Source organism: Dendronephthya gigantea, unplaced genomic scaffold (assembly GCF_004324835.1).
Source record: "Dendronephthya gigantea isolate DGI-Jeju-01 unplaced genomic scaffold, DenGig_1.0 000175F, whole genome shotgun sequence".
NCBI classification, from domain to species: Eukaryota; Metazoa; Cnidaria; class Anthozoa; order Malacalcyonacea; family Nephtheidae; genus Dendronephthya; species Dendronephthya gigantea.
In genome coordinates, this window is record NW_021163185.1 from 69635 (window position 1) to 89861 (window position 20227).

At 34.4% G+C, this 20227-nt stretch overlaps 2 protein-coding genes across 2 annotated transcripts; both read right to left on the reverse strand.

Annotated features, from left to right (window-relative positions):
* Positions 1-179: 179 nt before the first annotated feature.
* LOC114538125 (tolloid-like protein 1) lies at positions 180-14388 on the reverse strand. Its single transcript, XM_028559239.1, has 25 exons — positions 14341-14388; positions 14251-14286; positions 11716-11917; positions 11409-11531; positions 11119-11235; positions 10695-10730; positions 9938-9964; positions 9398-9433; positions 9181-9210; positions 8633-8659; positions 8090-8125; positions 7873-7902; positions 7261-7287; positions 6582-6617; positions 6369-6398; positions 5945-5971; positions 5276-5314; positions 4848-4990; positions 4052-4253; positions 3745-3867; positions 3456-3572; positions 3032-3067; positions 972-998; positions 427-462; positions 180-238 (listed from the first exon to the last, which is right to left on the reverse strand). The coding sequence occupies exons 1-25, from the start codon at positions 14386-14388 to the stop codon at positions 180-182; spliced, it is 1650 nt and encodes a 549-aa protein (XP_028415040.1).
* Positions 14389-15545: 1157 nt separating this feature from the next.
* LOC114538126 (cubilin-like) lies at positions 15546-19981 on the reverse strand (the record flags this gene model as incomplete). The annotated part of the gene is made up of 8 exons (XM_028559240.1): positions 19967-19981; positions 19386-19587; positions 19079-19201; positions 18788-18904; positions 18366-18401; positions 16305-16331; positions 15761-15796; positions 15546-15571 (listed from the first exon to the last, which is right to left on the reverse strand). Coding segments are annotated over exons 1-8 (582 nt in total), but the record flags the coding sequence as incomplete, so codon positions are not given.
* Between the last annotated feature and the right edge of the window lie 246 nt (positions 19982-20227).

Sequence of the window (20227 nt, forward strand, 5' to 3'; positions counted from 1 at the left end):
CTTACGTCGACCAGGTCATTGACATATCAAATTACGCGACTCCAATACACAATTGACTTATAGCGCATCTTGATCTGGTTGAAGACTATTGGGTTTATTAACCCTTGCTTATCGCTGCCAGGTAAATAAATTGACGGTGACTCGTGGCGTGTGGCCTTTTTTGGATTAAATTTTATCGATCAGTTCATATCGTAGATATTAAATTTACCTGGACTTGATGTATAAGAAGGCGTCGTATCTGTTAATAAAAAATATATTTTTTTACATTCTCAAAGATTATAATCACGGTTTAATTTCTGTCAGCTGTTAATTAGCCAAACAAGTGAAACAACTTAACAGCTTAGTATACAAAGAAGACCATTTTTAAACGCCAAAAATTCGCAGTTCGCTCACCTTAATTTTCAAGAAAAAGATTGATGATTTTACCTGGATTAGATGTATTAGAAGATCTTGTCGCGTTGCCTATAAAGAAAATAAATGTATGTAAATGTAAATGTGTGCCATAAATGTAACTGGCTGCAAATAAATTTTGAAACGGGATAAAAAACGGCAAACAAGGGCCGAAAAGATTATGTTAAAGGAGCGAAGAGCTGTCAAACTTAATTTTTGTATCAACTATATACCTAATTAATAATGTTAGTTTGTACAATCTTTTCGACAACGAAAATTCTTCTAAAAACTGTTTTACACATCTGCAGTCGTATCGTAGCGAGATGTGGCGTATTTCCTTGTTTAAGAATCGTAGCAAAACGTGGTGAATCTTTAATCTTTATATCTCATCGATTCATTCTACGTGCGATTCGTTGCAATGCGAAACGGACCTAAAGCCTTATTGAATGCATGGTTTGTTTCTGACAATCATGCTAAGGGTTAATTTGAATCGATTTGATCGATTGAAAAACCTGCTATTCGTCGGATAACCGCATCTGGGCAGTGAAATATCAACATTGAGTACCAATTATAGTTATTACCTGGATTAGTAGTGGGTGGAATGGTGCCTGTTAAGAGAGAAGGAAATTCATCCATGTATTTTTTTTTTGTAATTTATGCGGCGGCGTAGGGGAGGTGAATATTTATATATTCAGTTCTATACCCGACGGTAGCTCACCCCACAAATTTCGTTCAAGTTACGCCACTGAATATATGTCGAAATATTTTTCTTATGCTTAGCTTTTTGAAAGGCCAGTAATAATGATATAGATTACATGTTAACGAATAACTCAATTAACCTATGGATTATTTCATTTCAATTATGTCCCTCATACGACCCGCTGCTGACGTCGACCAGGTCATTGCATGAAATGTCAAATTACGTAACTCAAATACACAAGTGCCTTATAGCATCTTGGTCGGGTTGAAGACCATTAAGTTTATTATCCCTTTGCTCATCGCTGCCAGTATATACTGCAACCGGTATAATTATATTGCAAGCGTTTGAAATCAGTTAAAAAAAAAAGTGTTGCCTTTTTTAGATCAAATTTTATCGATCAGTTCATATCTTAGATATTAATTTTACCTGGACTTGATGTATAAGAAGGCGTCGTATCTGTTAATAAAAAAATTTTTTTTTACATTCTCAAAGATTATAATCACTGTTTAAACTCTGTCAGCTGTTAATTAGCCAAACAAGTGAAACAACTTAACAGCTTAGTATACAAAGAAGACCATTTTTAAACGCTAAAAATTCACAGTTCGCTCAGCTTAATTTTCAAGAAAAAGATTGATGATTTTACCTGGATTAGATGTATTAGAAGATCTTGTCGCGTTGCCTATAAACAAAATAAATGTATGTAAATGTAAATGTGTGCCATAAATGTAACTGGCTGCAAATAAATTTTGAAACGATATAAAAAACGGCAAACAAGGGCCGACAAGATTATGTTAAAGAAGCGAAGAGCTGTCAAACTTAATTTTTTTATAAACTATACCTAATTAATAATGTTAGTTTGTACAATCTTTTCGACAACGAAAATTCTTCTAAAAACTGTTTTACACATCTGCAGTCGTATCGTAGCGAGATGTGGCGTATTTCCTTGTTTAAGTATCGTAGCAAAACGTGGTGAATCTTTAATCTTTATATCTCATCCATTCATTTTACGCGCGATTCGTTGCAATGCAAAACGGACCTAAAGCTTTATTGAATGCATGGTTTGTTTCTGACAATCATGCTAAGGGTTAATTTGAATCGATTTGATCCATTAAAAAACCTGCTATTCGTCGGATAACCGCATCTGGGCAGTGAATTATCAACATTGAGTACCAATTATTTATTACCTGGATTAGTAGTGGGTGGAATGGTGCCTGTTGAGAGAAAAGGAAATTCATCCATGTATTTTTTTATGTAATTTATGCGGCGGCGTAGGGGAGGTGAATATTTATATATTCAGTTCTATACCCGGCAGTAGCTCACCCCACAAATTTCGTTCTAGTTACGCCACTGAATTTATGTCGAAATATTTTTCTTATGCTTAGCTCCTTGAAAGGCCAGTAATAATGATATAGATTACATGTTAACGAATAACTCAATTAACCTATGGATTATTTCATTTCAATTATGTCCCTCATACGACCCGCTGCTGACGTCGACCAGGTCATTGCATGAAATGTCAAATTACGTAACTCAAATACACAAGTGCCTTATAGCATCTTGGTCGTGTTGAAGATTATTAAGTTTATTATCCCTTGCTTATCGCTGCCAGTATATACTGCAATCGGTACAATTATACTGCAAGCGTTTGAAATCAGTTCAAACAAAATAAGTGTTGCCTTTTTTAGATCAAATTTTATCGATCAGTTCATATCTTAGATATTAATTTTGCTCGACTTGATGTATAAGAGGGCGTCGTATCTGTTATTATGAAATATTTTATTTTTGCACATCCTTAAAGATTGTAATTACCTTTAATTTTTGTCATATGTTAATTTGCCAAACAATGAAAACGACTTAACAGCATATTATACAAAGAACACCATCTACAAAAGCTAAAAGTTCGCTTAGTTCAATTTTTAAGAAAAAGATTGATGATTTTACCTGGATTAGATGTATTAGAAGGTCTTGTCGCGTTGCCTATAAAGAAAATAAAATAACTGAAATTTTCTAAAATTGGTAAGAGTTTTCTGACCTTCTCTCTCCTTTCACGAACCACGGATTGTCTTTTAATTTGCGCCATAAATGTGACTGGAAATCAGTCGCCTGATATTCAAATAACATGCAAAATATGTATTCGCACTCATCAAAGGTTCACAGAATACAGAAATGAAAAGTTACTGAATACAAATAAAATTGCTTTAGTTCACGACATGTTTTTGATCAATGTTTTTTTAAACAGAGGATTTTTACCAGTGGGGTGGGGTCGGGGAAAACATGGGGATAAGGCCCCTCATGATCTATATGTTAAAAGAGGCCCAATATGACTAGATCTGATTGTAGCAAATTAGGTATGAAGCCATTTTACATGCTATTCCATCTCCACTAAAGCCAAAGTTGCAAGAACAGTCGAACGACCCATTGGTATTGCGACATGATGCTTGAGAATGACAGTTATCAATTCCAAGTTCACATTCATTGATATCTAAGATATTACAATATAAAATACATAAACTCCCATATTTTGAACGGTTAAATCTATGTTTTTTAACCAAAAAGAGGAAATTATATTGCAAGGGAATTATGAATTATCCTCGTCAATTTTTTTGCAAAATATTACCAAATACCATGCAAATAATTAGTATAAAGATGCAAACCTGTGCAGGTTACGCCATCTCCGGTATAACCGTTTTCACAAATGCAGTAAAACGATTCATTCGTATTGACACATGACGCTCCAATAGCGCAGTTGTGTGTTCCAAAGTAACATTCATTTACATCTAAAATATAATATTTACATAGACATTTTTAGAATACTTCAATTTTACTACCAGGCAGTTACTCTGACTCAGAGTGTCAGTCTGTTTTGTTCTTAACCCTAATTTTCTTACGAGCAGAAAATAGAACAAACTTTTATAAGTTTTAATATTTTCTTGCCGATATATTTTGAAACTTATTTCTTACCTAATGGTGTTGAATAGTTCAGAACAAATCCCGGTGCTGACACGCTATAATCCGAGTGAAACACGATGAAGAGTTTGAGTCCAGATGATACCAGGCTTCTTGGTAATTGGTTTCCACAGAATCTGCCCAGTTTCGTCGTATTTGCTGAATCTCCATTATAAACTTCCAAATAGTCAAATCCACAACTGTAACTACCTTCCAGCTAAAACGTCATGCAATTTTTGTAAATTATTTGTCAATTTTGCACATACGAATTAAATTGATTTTAAACTGTTTAACGGTTTAAACTATACTATTCTACGAATTTCTAAGTTCAGTCAATGAAAGATTGCTAATATTCAATTGATAGTGCAATCGTCTGCTGATTAGCTCAAAGTGTACGGATATTTTTGAATGTTCTCGTTGTTGTCTGTTGAGGGTATTTGTCGCGCCAGCTTGTTATCTTTTCTACACAAGGAAATTCGCCATGAAAAGGCTTGTTTTTTTTCGAAATTCAATGAATAATAAGACAATTATTCAAGTCGGCTTTCGCAAGTTATCTAGGATATACTGACATTGACCTCTGCCTGAACATTCCGGATACCCTGCGCTCCCTCATCCAATAATTATATTGGAATCGTCACTTCTGGTGAAATGGAGCTAAGTGTTTGGTTGAGAAGAATTTACTTCCATATAAAATTCAGCTATTTATATCATAATATTTCCCCTCATGCAGTTGTCCAATAAAAAGATAATTTTGTTTTCCACTTTGAACTTATAAGTCTTAGGAGCAATAAATTAGGTAAAAGTAGCCTACCAAGAATGAAGTAAACTGTAGTAAAATTTTTCTTCCATTGGTGCTGGAAATGGTCCAACTGCAATCCATGTAGTGAGGGTATGAAAGGGATAAAAGGCTTGTGAGTTTTCCAGGAGGATACAGTTGACTTTCGCCGCATAATTCTGGAAATATTATTCACACAAACTTATTGAAGGATAGAGCAAAGTGGAATTTATCGCCGATTATTATTATTAGAATAGTAAATAGGAACATGTTCAAACTTGAATTAGCCTAGACCTATATAGGGGCAAAAGAGCATTAATTGAGGTAGGGAGCAATTATTCATATCTTCATGTTCGGCAATATTAGTTTCTTATTCCTCAATGCAAAAAATAATGAAAACGCAATGCCAAAGCCCTGTTTTCAAATATGCATCGTTAATGATAATTACTAATAGGAACTGTTACCTGGCGCTGATGTCGTAAAATTTCGTGGCATGTTTTTCGCTGTGAAGAAATAAATTAGTATAATTATTCTTCCGCATCAACTTATTTTGTTTGAGTTTGCATACTATTTAATTATGACTGCAATTGGAAATTATGGATTCCTTGTGAGTCTTGTAACAGTCATGCTAAGGGTTAATTTTTGTCTTAACTTCAACGAAATAAAAAAGATATCAAATTCAAGCGAAGAACTGCTGAGAAAAATGTGTCAACTATGGACGATTAAATCTTTATTAGCCAACACCTACGGCGGATTGCATGCATGTACGAAGGTTGGATATTCCTTTACATAGCAGGGGCCACGAAAGATCGTTAGCTTCGCGGGGGGGGAAATTATTCATATTTTCGGGTTAGCAATATTAGTTTCCTACGAAATTTTTTTTTTATCGTCAGCTGAAATGAATATATAAATATTTGGCCTCCAGTTTCCAATCTTCCGCTGCCCCTGCATCTACTAGACAATTATTGATTGTGCGCAAAAATGTTTAAAAAAGAAATAAAACATTAGGTATTAACCAACAAGTATAATTTAGATCGTTTGAAAAACCCGCTTTTCGGTGGAGAGCGCTATATCCGTCGAATAAACGCGGCTGGGCAGTGAAACATCAAAATTCACTACCAATTATTCATTACCTGGATTAGTAGTGGGTGGAATGGTGCCTGTAAAGAGAAAAGGAATTCTTCCATATTTTATTTTATGTAATTTATGCAGCGGCGTAGGGGAGGTGAATATGCAAATATTCAGTTCTACCCGACGGGGCTGTATTTTAAGCTGTTGGACTTTCAAGTGTAATCCATCCGGCTGAATTAAATAATGAACACTCACCCCCAAATTTCGTTCTAGTTACGCCACTGAATTTATGTCGAAATATTTTACTTATTCTTAGCTCCTTGAAATGCCAGTAATGGTAATATAGATTACGGCAACTCTAGACGCACGTGTAATCTTGGAATCGGTATATATACTGCCAGCGTTTGAAATCAGTTCAGACTAAATAGGTGTCGCCTTTTTGGATAAATTTTATCGATCAGTTCATATCTTGGATATTAATTTTACCTCGACTTGATGTATAAGAAGGCGTCGTATCTGTGAATAAAAAATATATTTTTGCACTCTCAAAGATTATAATCTCCGTATAATTTTTGTGAGCTGTTAATTCGCCAAACAAGTGAAACGACGGCACGGCATAATATACAAAGAAGACAATTTATAAAAGCTAAAATTTTACTAGCTCTGTTCAATTTTCAAGAAAAAGATTGATGATTTTACCTGGACTAGATGTATTAGAAGGTCTTGTTGCGTTGGCTATAAAAAAAACAAATAAACTTAATTTTTTACAAATTGGTAACATTTTTCTGACCTTCTCTCTCCATGCACGAACCACGGATTGTCTTTTGATTTGCGCCATAAATCTAAATGGCTGCAAATAAATTTTGAAGCGGGATAAAAAAGAGAGAATATAGCGGTTTGTATCAGAAATTTTCTGCGTCCAGTTTGGAACAAATACTTATCGCTTTCCCAGGATGCTTTTGTTGCTCTGACAATTTTTTGACCGATATGTTGACAATCTCTCAGCGTGATATCTTTTTAACTATTTCGGACCTTCGGACAAGATTCCTCTTGTGTCGTTAGTGTCGGGGGGGGGGCAATTATTCATATATTCATGTTTGGCAAAATTAGTTCCTTATGAAATTGATTGTTTTTACGCTATATAAATATTTGCCCTGATGTTAACGATCTTCCGTGACCTCTGTCTTCTAGATAATTATTAACTTTTTCAAGCAGCACAAAAATGTTTAAAAGATTAATAAAATTTTAGATATTAATCAAAAAAATAATTTATAGATCGATGGAAAACTTGCTATTCGGTGGATAGCGCCATTTGTCGAATAACCGCGACTGGGCAGTGAAACATCAACATCAACATTGAGTACCAATTATTTATTACCTGGATTAGTAGTGGGTGCAATGGTGCCTGTAAAGAGAAAACGAAATTCCTCTTTATTTTATTTTATGTAACTTATGCAGCGTTGCAGTGGTGGTGAATATTCATATACTCAGTTCTACCCGACGGAGCTGTATTTTAAGCTATTGCACTTGCAAGTGTAATCCGTCCGGCAGCATTAAATATATGAATACTCACCCCCCCAAATTTCAATCTAGTTACGCCACTGAATTAATGTCGAAATATTTTTCTTATTCTTAGCTCCTTGAAATGCCAGTAATAGTAATAAAGATATCGTTACATGTTAACGAATGTCTAAATTAACCCAGCGCACTATGACAGCTAAGTTGTCCCCTGCACAAATAAATTACTTCATTTAAATTATGTCGCTCATTTACGACCCGCTGCTTACGTCGACCAGGTCATTGACATATCAAATTACGCGACTCCAATACACAATTGACTTATAGCGCATCTTGATCTGGTTGAAGACTATTGGGTTTATTAACCCTTGCTTATCGCTGCCAGGTAAATAAATTGACGGTGACTCGAGGCGTGTGGCCTTTTTTGGATTAAATTTTATCGATCAGTTCATATCTTAGATATTAATTTTACCTGGACTTGATGTATAAGAAGGCGTCGTATCTGTTAATAAAAAATATTTTTTTTACATTCTCAAAGATTATAATCACTGTTTAAATTCTGTCAGCTGTTAATTAGCCAAACAAGTGAAACAACTTAACAGCTTAGTATACAAAGAAGACCATTTTTAAACGCCAAAAATTCGCAGTTCGCTCACCTTAATTTTCAAGAAAAAGATTGATGATTTTACCTGGATTAGATGTATTAGAAGATCTTGTCGCGTTGCCTATAAAGAAAATAAATGTATGTAAATGTAAATGTGTGCCATAAATGTAACTGGCTGCAAATAAATTTTGAAACGGGATAAAAAACGGCAAACAAGGGCCGAAAAGATTATGTTAAAGGAGCGAAGAGCTGTCAAACTTAATTTTTGTATCAACTATATACCTAATTAATAATGTTAGTTTGTACAATCTTTTCGACAACGAAAATTCTTCTAAAAACTGTTTTACACATCTGCAGTCGTATCGTAGCGAGATGTGGCGTATTTCCTTGTTTAAGAATCGTAGCAAAACGTGGTGAATCTTTAATCTTTATCTCATCGATTCATTCTACGTGCGATTCGTTGCAATGCGAAACGGACCTAAAGCCTTATTGAATGCATGGTTTGTTTCTGACAATCATGCTAAGGGTTAATTTGAATCGATTTGATCGATTGAAAAACCTGCTATTAGTCGGATAACCGCATCTGGGCAGTGAAATATCAACATTGAGTACCAATTATAGTTATTACCTGGATTAGTAGTGGGTGGAATGGTGCCTGTTAAGAGAGAAGGAAATTCATCCATGTATTTTTTTTTTGTAATTTATGCGGCGGCGTAGGGGAGGTGAAATATTATATATTCAGTTCTATACCCGACGGTAGCTCACCCCACAAATTTCGTTCAAGTTACGCCACTGAATATATGTCGAAATATTTTTCTTATGCTTAGCTTTTTGAAAGGCCAGTAATAATGATATAGATTACATGTTAACGAATAACTCAATTAACCTATGGATTATTTCATTTCAATTATTTCCCTCATACGACCCGCTGCTGATGTCGACCAGGTCATTGCATGAAATGTCAAATTACGTAACTCAAATACACAAGTGCCTTATAGCATCTTGGTCGGGTTGAAGACCATTAAGTTTATTATCCCTTTGCTCATCGCTGCCAGTATATACTGCAACCGGTATAATTATATTGCAAGCGTTTGAAATCAGTTAAAAAAAAAAAAAGAGTTGCCTTTTTTAGATTAAATTTTATCGATCAGTTCATATCTTAGATATTAATTTTACCTGGACTTGATATATAAGAAGGCGTTGTATCTGTTAATAAAAAAATATTTTTTTACACTCTCAAAGATTATAATCACTGTTTAAACTCTGTCAGCTGTTAATTAGCCAAACAAGTGAAACAACTTAACAGCTTAGTATACAAAGAAGACCATTTTTAAACGCTAAAAATTCACAGTTCGCTCAGCTTAATTTTCAAGAAAAAGATTAATGATTTTACCTGGATTAGATGTATTAGAAGATCTTGTCGCGTTGCCTATAAAAAATAAATGTATGTAAATGTAAATGTGTGCCATAAATGTAACTGGCTGCAAATAAATTTTGAAACGATATAAAAAACGGCAAACAAGGGCCGACAAGATTATGTTAAAGAAGCGAAGAGCTGTCAAACTTAATTTTTGTATAAACTATACCTAATTAATAATGTTAGTTTGTACAATCTTTTCGACAACGAAAATTCTTCTAAAAACTGTTTTACACATCTGCAGTCGTATCGTAGCGAGATGTGGCGTATTTCCTTGTTTAAGTATCGTAGCAAAACGTGGTGAATCTTTAATCTTTATATCTCATCCATTCATTTTACGCGCGATTCGTTGCAATGCGAAAACGGACCTAAAGCTTTATTGAATGCATGGTTTTTTCTGACAATCATGCTAAGGGGTTAATTTGAATCGATTTGATCCATTAAAAAACCTGCTATTCGTCGGATAACCGCATCTGGGCAGTGAATTATCAACATTGAGTACCAATTATTTATTACCTGGATTAGTAGTGGGTGGAATGGTGCCTGTTGAGAGAAAAGGAAATTCATCCATGTATTTTTTTATGTAATTTATGCGGCGGCGTAGGGGAGGTGAATATTTATATATTCAGTTCTATACCCGGCAGTAGCTCACCCCACAAATTTCGTTCTAGTTACGCCACTGAATTTATGTCGAAATATTTTTCTTATGCTTAGCTCCTTGAAAGGCCAGTAATAATGATATAGATTACATGTTAACGAATAACTCAATTAACCTATGGATTATTTCATTTCAATTATGTCCCTCATACGACCCGCTGCTGACGTCGACCAGGTCATTGCATGAAATGTCAAATTACGTAACTCAAATACACAAGTGCCTTATAGCATCTTGGTCGTGTTGAAGATTATTAAGTTTATTATCCCTTGCTTATCGCTGCCAGTATATACTGCAATCGGTACAATTATACTGCAAGCGTTTGAAATCAGTTCAAACAAAATAAGTGTTGCCTTTTTTAGATCAAATTTTATCGATCAGTTCATATCTTAGATATTAATTTTGCTCGACTTGATGTATAAGAGGGCGTCGTATCTGTTATTATGAAATATTTTATTTTTGCACATCCTTAAAGATTGTAATTACCTTTAATTTTTGTCATATGTTAATTTGCCAAACAATGAAAACGACTTAACAGCATATTATACAAAGAACACCATCTACAAAAGCTAAAAGTTCGCTTAGTTCAATTTTTAAGAAAAAGATTGATGATTTTACCTGGATTAGATGTATTAGAAGGTCTTGTCGCGTTGCCTATAAAGAAAATAAAATAACTGAAATTTTCTAAAATTGGTAAGAGTTTTCTGACCTTCTCTCTCCTTTCACGAACCACGGATTGTCTTTTAATTTGCGCCATAAATGTGACTGGAAATCAGTCGCCTGATATTCAAATAACATGCAAAATATGTATTCGCACTCATCAAAGGTTCACAGAATACAGAAATGAAAAGTTACTGAATACAAATAAAATTGCTTTAGTTCACGACATGTTTTTGATCAATGTTTTTTTAAACAGAGGATTTTTACCAGTGGGGTGGGGTCGGGGAAAACATGGGGATAAGGCCCCTCATGATCTATATGTTAAAAGAGGCCCAATATGACTAGATCTGATTGTAGCAAATTAGGTATGAAGCCATTTTACATGCTATTCCATCTCCACTAAAGCCAAAGTTGCAAGAACAGTCGAACGACCCATTGGTATTGCGACATGATGCTTGAGAATGACAGTTATCAATTCCAAGTTCACATTCATTGATATCTAAGATATTACAATATAAAATACATAAACTCCCATATTTTGAACGGTTAAATCTATGTTTTTTTAACCAAAAAGAGGAAATTATATTGCAAGGGAATTATGAATTATCCTCGTCAATTTTTTTGCAAAATATTACCAAATACCATGCAAATAATTAGTATAAAGATGCAAACCTGTGCAGGTTACGCCATCTCCGGTATAACCGTTTTCACAAATGCAGTAAAACGATTCATTCGTATTGACACATGACGCTCCAATAGCGCAGTTGTGTGTTCCAAAGTAACATTCATTTACATCTAAAATATAATATTTACATAGACATTTTTAGAATACTTCAATTTTACTACCAGGCAGTTACTCTGACTCAGAGTGTCAGTCTGTTTTGTTCTTAACCCTAATTTTCTTACGAGCAGAAAATAGAACAAACTTTTATAAGTTTTAATATTTTCTTGCCGATATATTTTGAAACTTATTTCTTACCTAATGGTGTTGAATAGTTCAGAACAAATCCCGGTGCTGACACGCTATAATCCGAGTGAAACACGATGAAGAGTTTGAGTCCAGATGATACCAGGCTTCTTGGTAATTGGTTTCCACAGAATCTGCCCAGTTTCGTCGTATTTGCTGAATCTCCATTATAAACTTCCAAATAGTCAAATCCACAACTGTAACTACCTTCCAGCTAAAACGTCATGCAATTTTTGTAAATTATTTGTCAATTTTGCACATACGAATTAAATTGATTTTAAACTGTTTAACGGTTTAAACTATACTATTCTACGAATTTCTAAGTTCAGTCAATGAAAGATTGCTAATATTCAATTGATAGTGCAATCGTCTGCTGATTAGCTCAAAGTGTACGGATATTTTTGAATGTTCTCGTTGTTGTCTGTTGAGGGTATTTGTCGCGCCAGCTTGTTATCTTTTCTACACAAGGAAATTCGCCATGAAAAGGCTTGTTTTTTTTCGAAATTCAATGAATAATAAGACAATTATTCAAGTCGGCTTTCGCAAGTTATCTAGGATATACTGACATTGACCTCTGCCTGAACATTCCGGATACCCTGCGCTCCCTCATCCAATAATTATATTGGAATCGTCACTTCTGGTGAAATGGAGCTAAGTGTTTGGTTGAGAAGAATTTACTTCCATATAAAATTCAGCTATTTATATCATAATATTTCCCCTCATGCAGTTGTCCAATAAAAAGATAATTTTGTTTTCCACTTTGAACTTATAAGTCTTAGGAGCAATAAATTAGGTAAAAGTAGCCTACCAAGAATGAAGTAAACTGTAGTAAAATTTTTCTTCCATTGGTGCTGGAAATGGTCCAACTGCAATCCATGTAGTGAGGGTATGAAAGGGGATAAAGAGGGCTTGTGAGTTTTCCAGGAGGATACAGTTGACTTTCGCCGCATAATTCTGGAAATATTATTCACACAAACTTATTGAAGGATAGAGCAAAGTGGAATTTATCGCCGATTATTTATTATTAGAATAGTAAATAGGAACATGTTCAAACTTGAATTAGCCTAGACCTATATAGGGGCAAAAGAGCATTAATTGAGGTAGGGAGCAATTATTCATATCTTCATGTTCGGCAATATTAGTTTCTTATTCCTCAATGCAAAAAATAATGAAAACGCAATGCCAAAGCCCTGTTTTCAAATATGCATCGTTAATGATAATTACTAATAGGAACTGTTACCTGGCGCTGATGTCGTAAAATTTCGTGGCATGTTTTTCGCTGTGAAGAAATAAATTAGTATAATTATTCTTCCGCATCAACTTATTTTGTTTGAGTTTGCATACTATTTAATTATGACTGCAATTGGAAATTATGGATTCCTTGTGAGTCTTGTAACAGTCATGCTAAGGGTTAATTTTTGTCTTAACTTCAACGAAATAAAAAAGATATCAAATTCAAGCGAAGAACTGCTGAGAAAAATGTGTCAACTATGGACGATTAAATCTTTATTAGCCAACACCTACGGCGGATTGCATGCATGTACGAAGGTTGGATATTCCTTTACATAGCAGGGGCCACGAAAGATCGTTAGCTTCGCGGGGGGGGGAAATTATTCATATTTTCGGGTTAGCAATATTAGTTTCCTACGAAATTTTTTTTTTATCGTCAGCTGAAATGAATATATAAATATTTGGCCTCCAGTTTCCAATCTTCCGCTGCCCCTGCATCTACTAGACAATTATTGATTGTGCGCAAAAATGTTTAAAAAAGAAATAAAACATTAGGTATTAACCAACAAGTATAATTTAGATCGTTTGAAAAACCCGCTTTTCGGTGGAGAGCGCTATATCCGTCGAATAAACGCGGCTGGGCAGTGAAACATCAAAATTCACTACCAATTATTCATTACCTGGATTAGTAGTGGGTGGAATGGTGCCTGTAAAGAGAAAAGGAAATTCTTCCATATTTTATTTTATGTAATTTATGCAGCGGCGTAGGGGAGGTGAATATGCAAATATTCAGTTCTACCCGACGGGGCTGTATTTTAAGCTGTTGGACTTTCAAGTGTAATCCATCCGGCTGAATTAAATAATGAACACTCACCCCCAAATTTCGTTCTAGTTACGCCACTGAATTTATGTCGAAATATTTTACTTATTCTTAGCTCCTTGAAATGCCAGTAATGGTAATATATATTACGGCAACTCTAGACGCACGTGTAATCTTGGAATCGGTATATATACTGCCAGCGTTTGAAATCAGTTCAGACTAAATAGGTGTCGCCTTTTTGGATAAATTTTATCGATCAGTTCATATCTTGGATATTAATTTTACCTCGACTTGATGTATAAGAAGGCGTCGTATCTGTGAATAAAAAATTATTTTTGCACTCTCAAAGATTATAATCTCCGTATAATTTTTGTGAGCTGTTAATTCGCCAAACAAGTGAAACGACGGCACAGCATAATATACAAAGAAGACAATTTATAAAAGCTAAAATTTTACTAGCTCTGTTCAATTTTCAAGAAAAAGATTGATGATTTTACCTGGACTAGAAGTATTAGAAGGTCTTGTTGCGTTGCCTATAAAAAAACAAATAAACTGAATTTTTTACAAATTGGTAACATTTTTCTGACCTTCTCTCTCCATGCAGGAACCACGGATTGTCTTTTGATTTGCGCCATAAATCTAAATGGCTGCAAATAAATTTTGAAGCGGGATAAAAAAGAGAGAATATAGCGGTTTGTATCAGAAATTTTTCTGCGTCCAGTTTGGAACAAATTCTTATCGCTTTCCCAGGGTGCTTTTTGTCGCTCTGACAATTTTTTGACCGATATGTTGACAATCTCTCAGCGTGATGTCTTTTTAACTATTTCGGACCTTCGGACAAGATTCCTCTGGTGTCGTTAGTGTCAGGCGGGGGGGGGGCAATTATTCATATATTCATGTTTGGCAATATTAGTTCCTTATGAAATTGATTGTTTTTACGCTATATAAATATTTGCCTTGATGTTAACGATCTTCCGTGACCTCTGTTTTCTAGATAAATATTAACTTTTTCAAGCAGCACAAAAATGTTTAAAAGATTAATAAAATTTTAGATATTAATCAAAAAAATAATTTATAGATCGATGGAAAAACTTGCTATTCGGTGGATAGCGCCATTTGTCGAATAACCGCGACTGGGCAGTGAAACATCAACATTGAGTACCAATTATTTATTACCTGGATTAGTAGTGGGTGCAATGGTGCCTGTAAAGAGAAAACGAAATTCCTCTTTATTTTATTTTATGTAACTTATGCAGCGTTGCAGTGGTGGTGAATATTCATATACTCAGTTCTACCCGACGGAGCTGTATTTTAAGCTATTGCACTTGCAAGTGTAATCCGTCCGGCAGCATTAAATATATGAATACTCACCCCCCCAAATTTCAATCTAGTTACGCCACTGAATTAATGTCGAAATATTTTTCTTATTCTTAGCTCCTTGAAATGCCAGTAATAGTAATAAAGATATCGTTACATGTTAACGAATGTCTAAATTAACCCAGCGCACTATGACAGCTAAGTTGTCCCCTGCACAAATAAATTACTTCATTTAAATTATGTCGCTCATTTACGACCCGCTGCTTACGTCGACCAGGTCATTGACATATCAAATTACGCGACTCCAATACACAATTGACTTATAGCGCATCTTGATCTGGTTGAAGACTATTGGGTTTATTAACCCTTGCTTATCGCTGCCAGGTAAATAAATTGACGGTGACTCGAGGCGTGTGGCCTTTTTTGGATTAAATTTTATCGATCAGTTCATATCTTAGATATTAATTTTACCTGGACTTGATGTATAAGAAGGCGTCGTATCTGTTAATAAAAAATATATTTTTTTTACATTCTCAAAGATTATAATCACTGTTTAAATTCTGTCAGCTGTTAATTAGCCAAACAAGTGAAACAACTTAACAGCTTAGTATACAAAGAAGACCATTTTTAAACGCCAAAAATTCGCAGTTCGCTCACCTTAATTTTCAAGAAAAAGATTGATGATTTTACCTGGATTAGATGTATTAGAAGATCTTGTCGCGTTGCCTATAAAAAAATAAATGTATGTAAATGTAAATGTGTGCCATAAATGTAACTGGCTGCAAATAAATTTTGAAACGGGATAAAAAACGGCAAACAAGGGCCGAAAAGATTATGTTAAAGGAGCGAAGAGCTGTCAAACTTAATTTTTGTATCAACTATATACCTAATTAATAATGTTAGTTTGTACAATCTTTTCGACAACGAAAATTCTTCTAAAAACTGTTTTACACATCTGCAGTCGTATCGTAGCGAGATGTGGCGTATTTCCTTGTTTAAGAATCGTAGCAAAACGTGGTGAATCTTTAATCTTTATATCTCATCGATTCATTCTACGTGCGATTCGTTGCAATGCGAAACGGACCTAAAGCCTTATTGAATGCATGGTTTGTTTCTGACAATCATGCTAAGGGTTAATTTGAATCGATTTGATCGATTGAAAAACCTGCTATTCGTCGGATAACCGCATCTGGGCAGTGAAATATCAACATTGAGTACCAATTATAGTTATTACCTGGATTAGTAGTGGGTGGAATGGTGCCTGTTAAGAGAGAAGGAAATTCATCCATGTATTTTTTTTTTGTAATTTATGCGGCGGCGTAGGGGAGGTGAATATTTATATATTCAGTTCTATACCCGACGGTAGCTCACCCCACAAATTTCGTTCAAGTTACGCCACTGAATATATGTCGAAATATTTTTCTTATGCTTAGCTTTTTGAAAGGCCAGTAATAATGATATAGATTACATGTTAACGAATAACTCAATTAACCTATGGATTATTTCATTTCAATTATGTCCCTCATACGACCCGCTGCTGACGTCGACCAGGTCATTGCATGAAATGTCAAATTACGTAACTCAAATACACAAGTGCCTTATAGCATCTTGGTCGGGTTGAAGACCATTAAGTTTATTATCCCTTTGCTCATCGCTGCCAGTATATACTGCAACCGGTATAATTATATTGCAAGCGTTTGAAATCAGTTAAAAAAAAAAAAGTGTTGCCTTTTTTAGATTAAATTTTATCGATCAGTTCATATCTTAGATATTAATTTTACCTGGACTTGATATAAGAAGGCGTTGTATCTGTTAATAAAAAAATTTTTTTTTACATTCTCAAAGATTATAATCACTGTTTAAACTCTGTCAGCTGTTAATTAGCCAAACAAGTGAAACAACTTAACAGCTTAGTATACAAAGAAGACCATTTTTAAACGCTAAAAATTCACAGTTCGCTCAGCTTAATTTTCAAGAAAAAGATTGATGATTTTACCTGGATTAGATGTATTAGAAGATCTTGTCGCGTTGCCTATAAAGAAAATAAATGTATGTAAATGTAAATGTGTGCCATAAATGTAACTGGCTGCAAATAAATTTTGAAACGATATAAAAACGGCAAACAAGGGCCGACAAGATTATGTTAAAGAAGCGAAGAGCTGTCAAACTTAATTTTTGTATAAACTATACCTAATTAATAATGTTAGTTTGTACAATCTTTTCGACAACGAAAATTCTTCTAAAAACTGTTTTACACATCTGCAGTCGTATCGTAGCGAGATGTGGCGTATTTCCTTGTTTAAGTATCGTAGCAAAACGTGGTGAATCTTTAATCTTTATATCTCATCCATTCATTTTACGCGCGATTCGTTGCAATGCAAAACGGACCTAAAGCTTTATTGAATGCATGGTTTGTTTCTGACAATCATGCTAAGGGTTAATTTGAATCGATTTGATCCATTAAAAAACCTGCTATTCGTCGGATAACCGCATCTGGGCAGTGAATTATCAACATTGAGTACCAATATATTTATTACCTGGATTAGTAGTGGGTGGAATGGTGCCTGTTGAGAGAAAAGGAAATTCATCCATGTATTTTTTTATGTAATTTATGCGGCGGCGTAGGGGAGGTGAATATTTATATATTCAGTTCTATACCCGGCAGTAGCTCACCCCACAAATTTCGTTCTAGTTACGCCACTGAATTTATGTCGAAATATTTTTCTTATGCTTAGCTCCTTGAAAGGCCAGTAATAATGATATAGATTACATGTTAACGAATAACTCAATTAACCTATGGATTATTTCATTTCAATTATGTCCCTCATACGACCCGCTGCTGACGTCGACCAGGTCATTGCATGAAATGTCAAATTACGTAACTCAAATACACAAGTGCCTTATAGCATCTTGGTCGTGTTGAAGATTATTAAGTTTATTATCCCTTGCTTATCGCTGCCAGTATATACTGCAATCGGTACAATTATACTGCAAGCGTTTGAAATCAGTTCAAACAAAATAAGTGTTGCCTTTTTTAGATCAAATTTTATCGATCAGTTCATATCTTAGATATTAATTTTGCTCGACTTGATGTATAAGAGGGCGTCGTATCTGTTATTATGAAATATTTTATTTTTGCACATCCTTAAAGATTGTAATTACCGTTTAATTTTTGTCATATGTTAATTTGCCAAACAATGAAAACGACTTAACAGCATATTATACAAAGAACACCATCTACAAAAGCTAAAAGTTCGCTTAGTTCAATTTTTAAGAAAAAGATTGATGATTTTACCTGGATTAGATGTATTAGAAGGTCTTGTCGCGTTGCCTATAAAGAAAATAAAATAACTGAAATTTTCTAAAATTGGTAAGAGTTTTCTGACCTTCTCTCTCCTTTCACGAACCACGGATTGTCTTTTAATTTGCGCCATAAATGTGACTGGAAATCAGTCGCCTGATATTCAAATAACATGCAAAATATGTATTCGCACTCATCAAAGGTTCACAGAATACAGAAATGAAAAGTTACTGAATACAAATAAAATTGCTTTAGTTCACGACATGTTTTTGATCAATTTTTTTTAAACAGAGGATTTTTACCAGTGGGGTGGGTCGGGGAAAACATGGGGATAAGGCCCCTCATGATCTATATGTTAAAAGAGGCCCAATATGACTAGATCTGATTGTAGCAAATTAGGTATGAAGCCATTTTACATGCTATTCCATCTCCACTAAAGCCAAAGTTGCAAGAACAGTCGAACGACCCATTGGTATTGCGACATGATGCTTGAGAATGACAGTTATCAATTCCAAGTTCACATTCATTGATATCTAAGATATTACAATATAAAATACATAAACTCCCATATTTTGAACGGTTAAATCTATGTTTTTTTAACCAAAAAAGAGGAAATTATATTGCAAGGGAATTATGAATTATCCTCGTCAATTTTTTTGCAAAATATTACCAAATACCATGCAAATAATTAGTATAAAGATGCAAACCTGTGCAGGTTACGCCATCTCCGGTATAACCGTTTTCACAAATGCAGTAAAACGATTCATTCGTATTGACACATGACGCTCCAATAGCGCAGTTGTGTGTTCCAAAGTAACATTCATTTACATCTAAAATATAATATTTACATAGACATTTTTAGAATACTTCAATTTTACTACCAGGCAGTTACTCTGACTCAGAGTGTCAGTCTGTTTTGTTCTTAACCCTAATTTTCTTACGAGCAGAAAATAGAACAAACTTTTATAAGTTTTAATATTTTCTTGCCGATATATTTTGAAACTTATTTCTTACCTAATGGTGTTGAATAGTTCAGAACAAATCCCGGTGCTGACACGCTATAATCCGAGTGAAACACGATGAAGAGTTTGAGTCCAGATGATACCAGGCTTCTTGGTAATTGGTTTCCACAGAATCTGCCCAGTTTCGTCGTATTTGCTGAATCTCCATTATAAACTTCCAAATAGTCAAATCCACAACTGTAACTACCTTCCAGCTAAAACGTCATGCAATTTTTGTAAATTATTTGTCAATTTTGCACATACGAATTAAATTGATTTTAAACTGTTTAACGGTTTAAACTATACTATTCTACGAATTTCTAAGTTCAGTCAATGAAAGATTGCTAATATTCAATTGATAGTGCAATCGTCTGCTGATTAGCTCAAAGTGTACGGATATTTTTGAATGTTCTCGTTGTTGTCTGTTGAGGGTATTTGTCGCGCCAGCTTGTTATCTTTTCTACACAAGGAAATTCGCCATGAAAAGGCTTGTTTTTTCGAAATTCAATGAATAATAAGACAATTATTCAAGTCGGCTTTCGCAAGTTATCTAGGATATACTGACATTGACCTCTGCCTGAACATTCCGGATACCCTGCGCTCCCTCATCCAATAATTATATTGGAATCGTCACTTCTGGTGAAATGGAGCTAAGTGTTTGGTTGAGAAGAATTTACTTCCATATAAAATTCAGCTATTTATATCATAATATTTCCCCTCATGCAGTTGTCCAATAAAAAGATAATTTTGTTTTCCACTTTGAACTTATAAGTCTTAGGAGCAATAAATTAGGTAAAAGTAGCCTACCAAGAATGAAGTAAACTGTAGTAAAATTTTTCTTCCATTGGTGCTGGA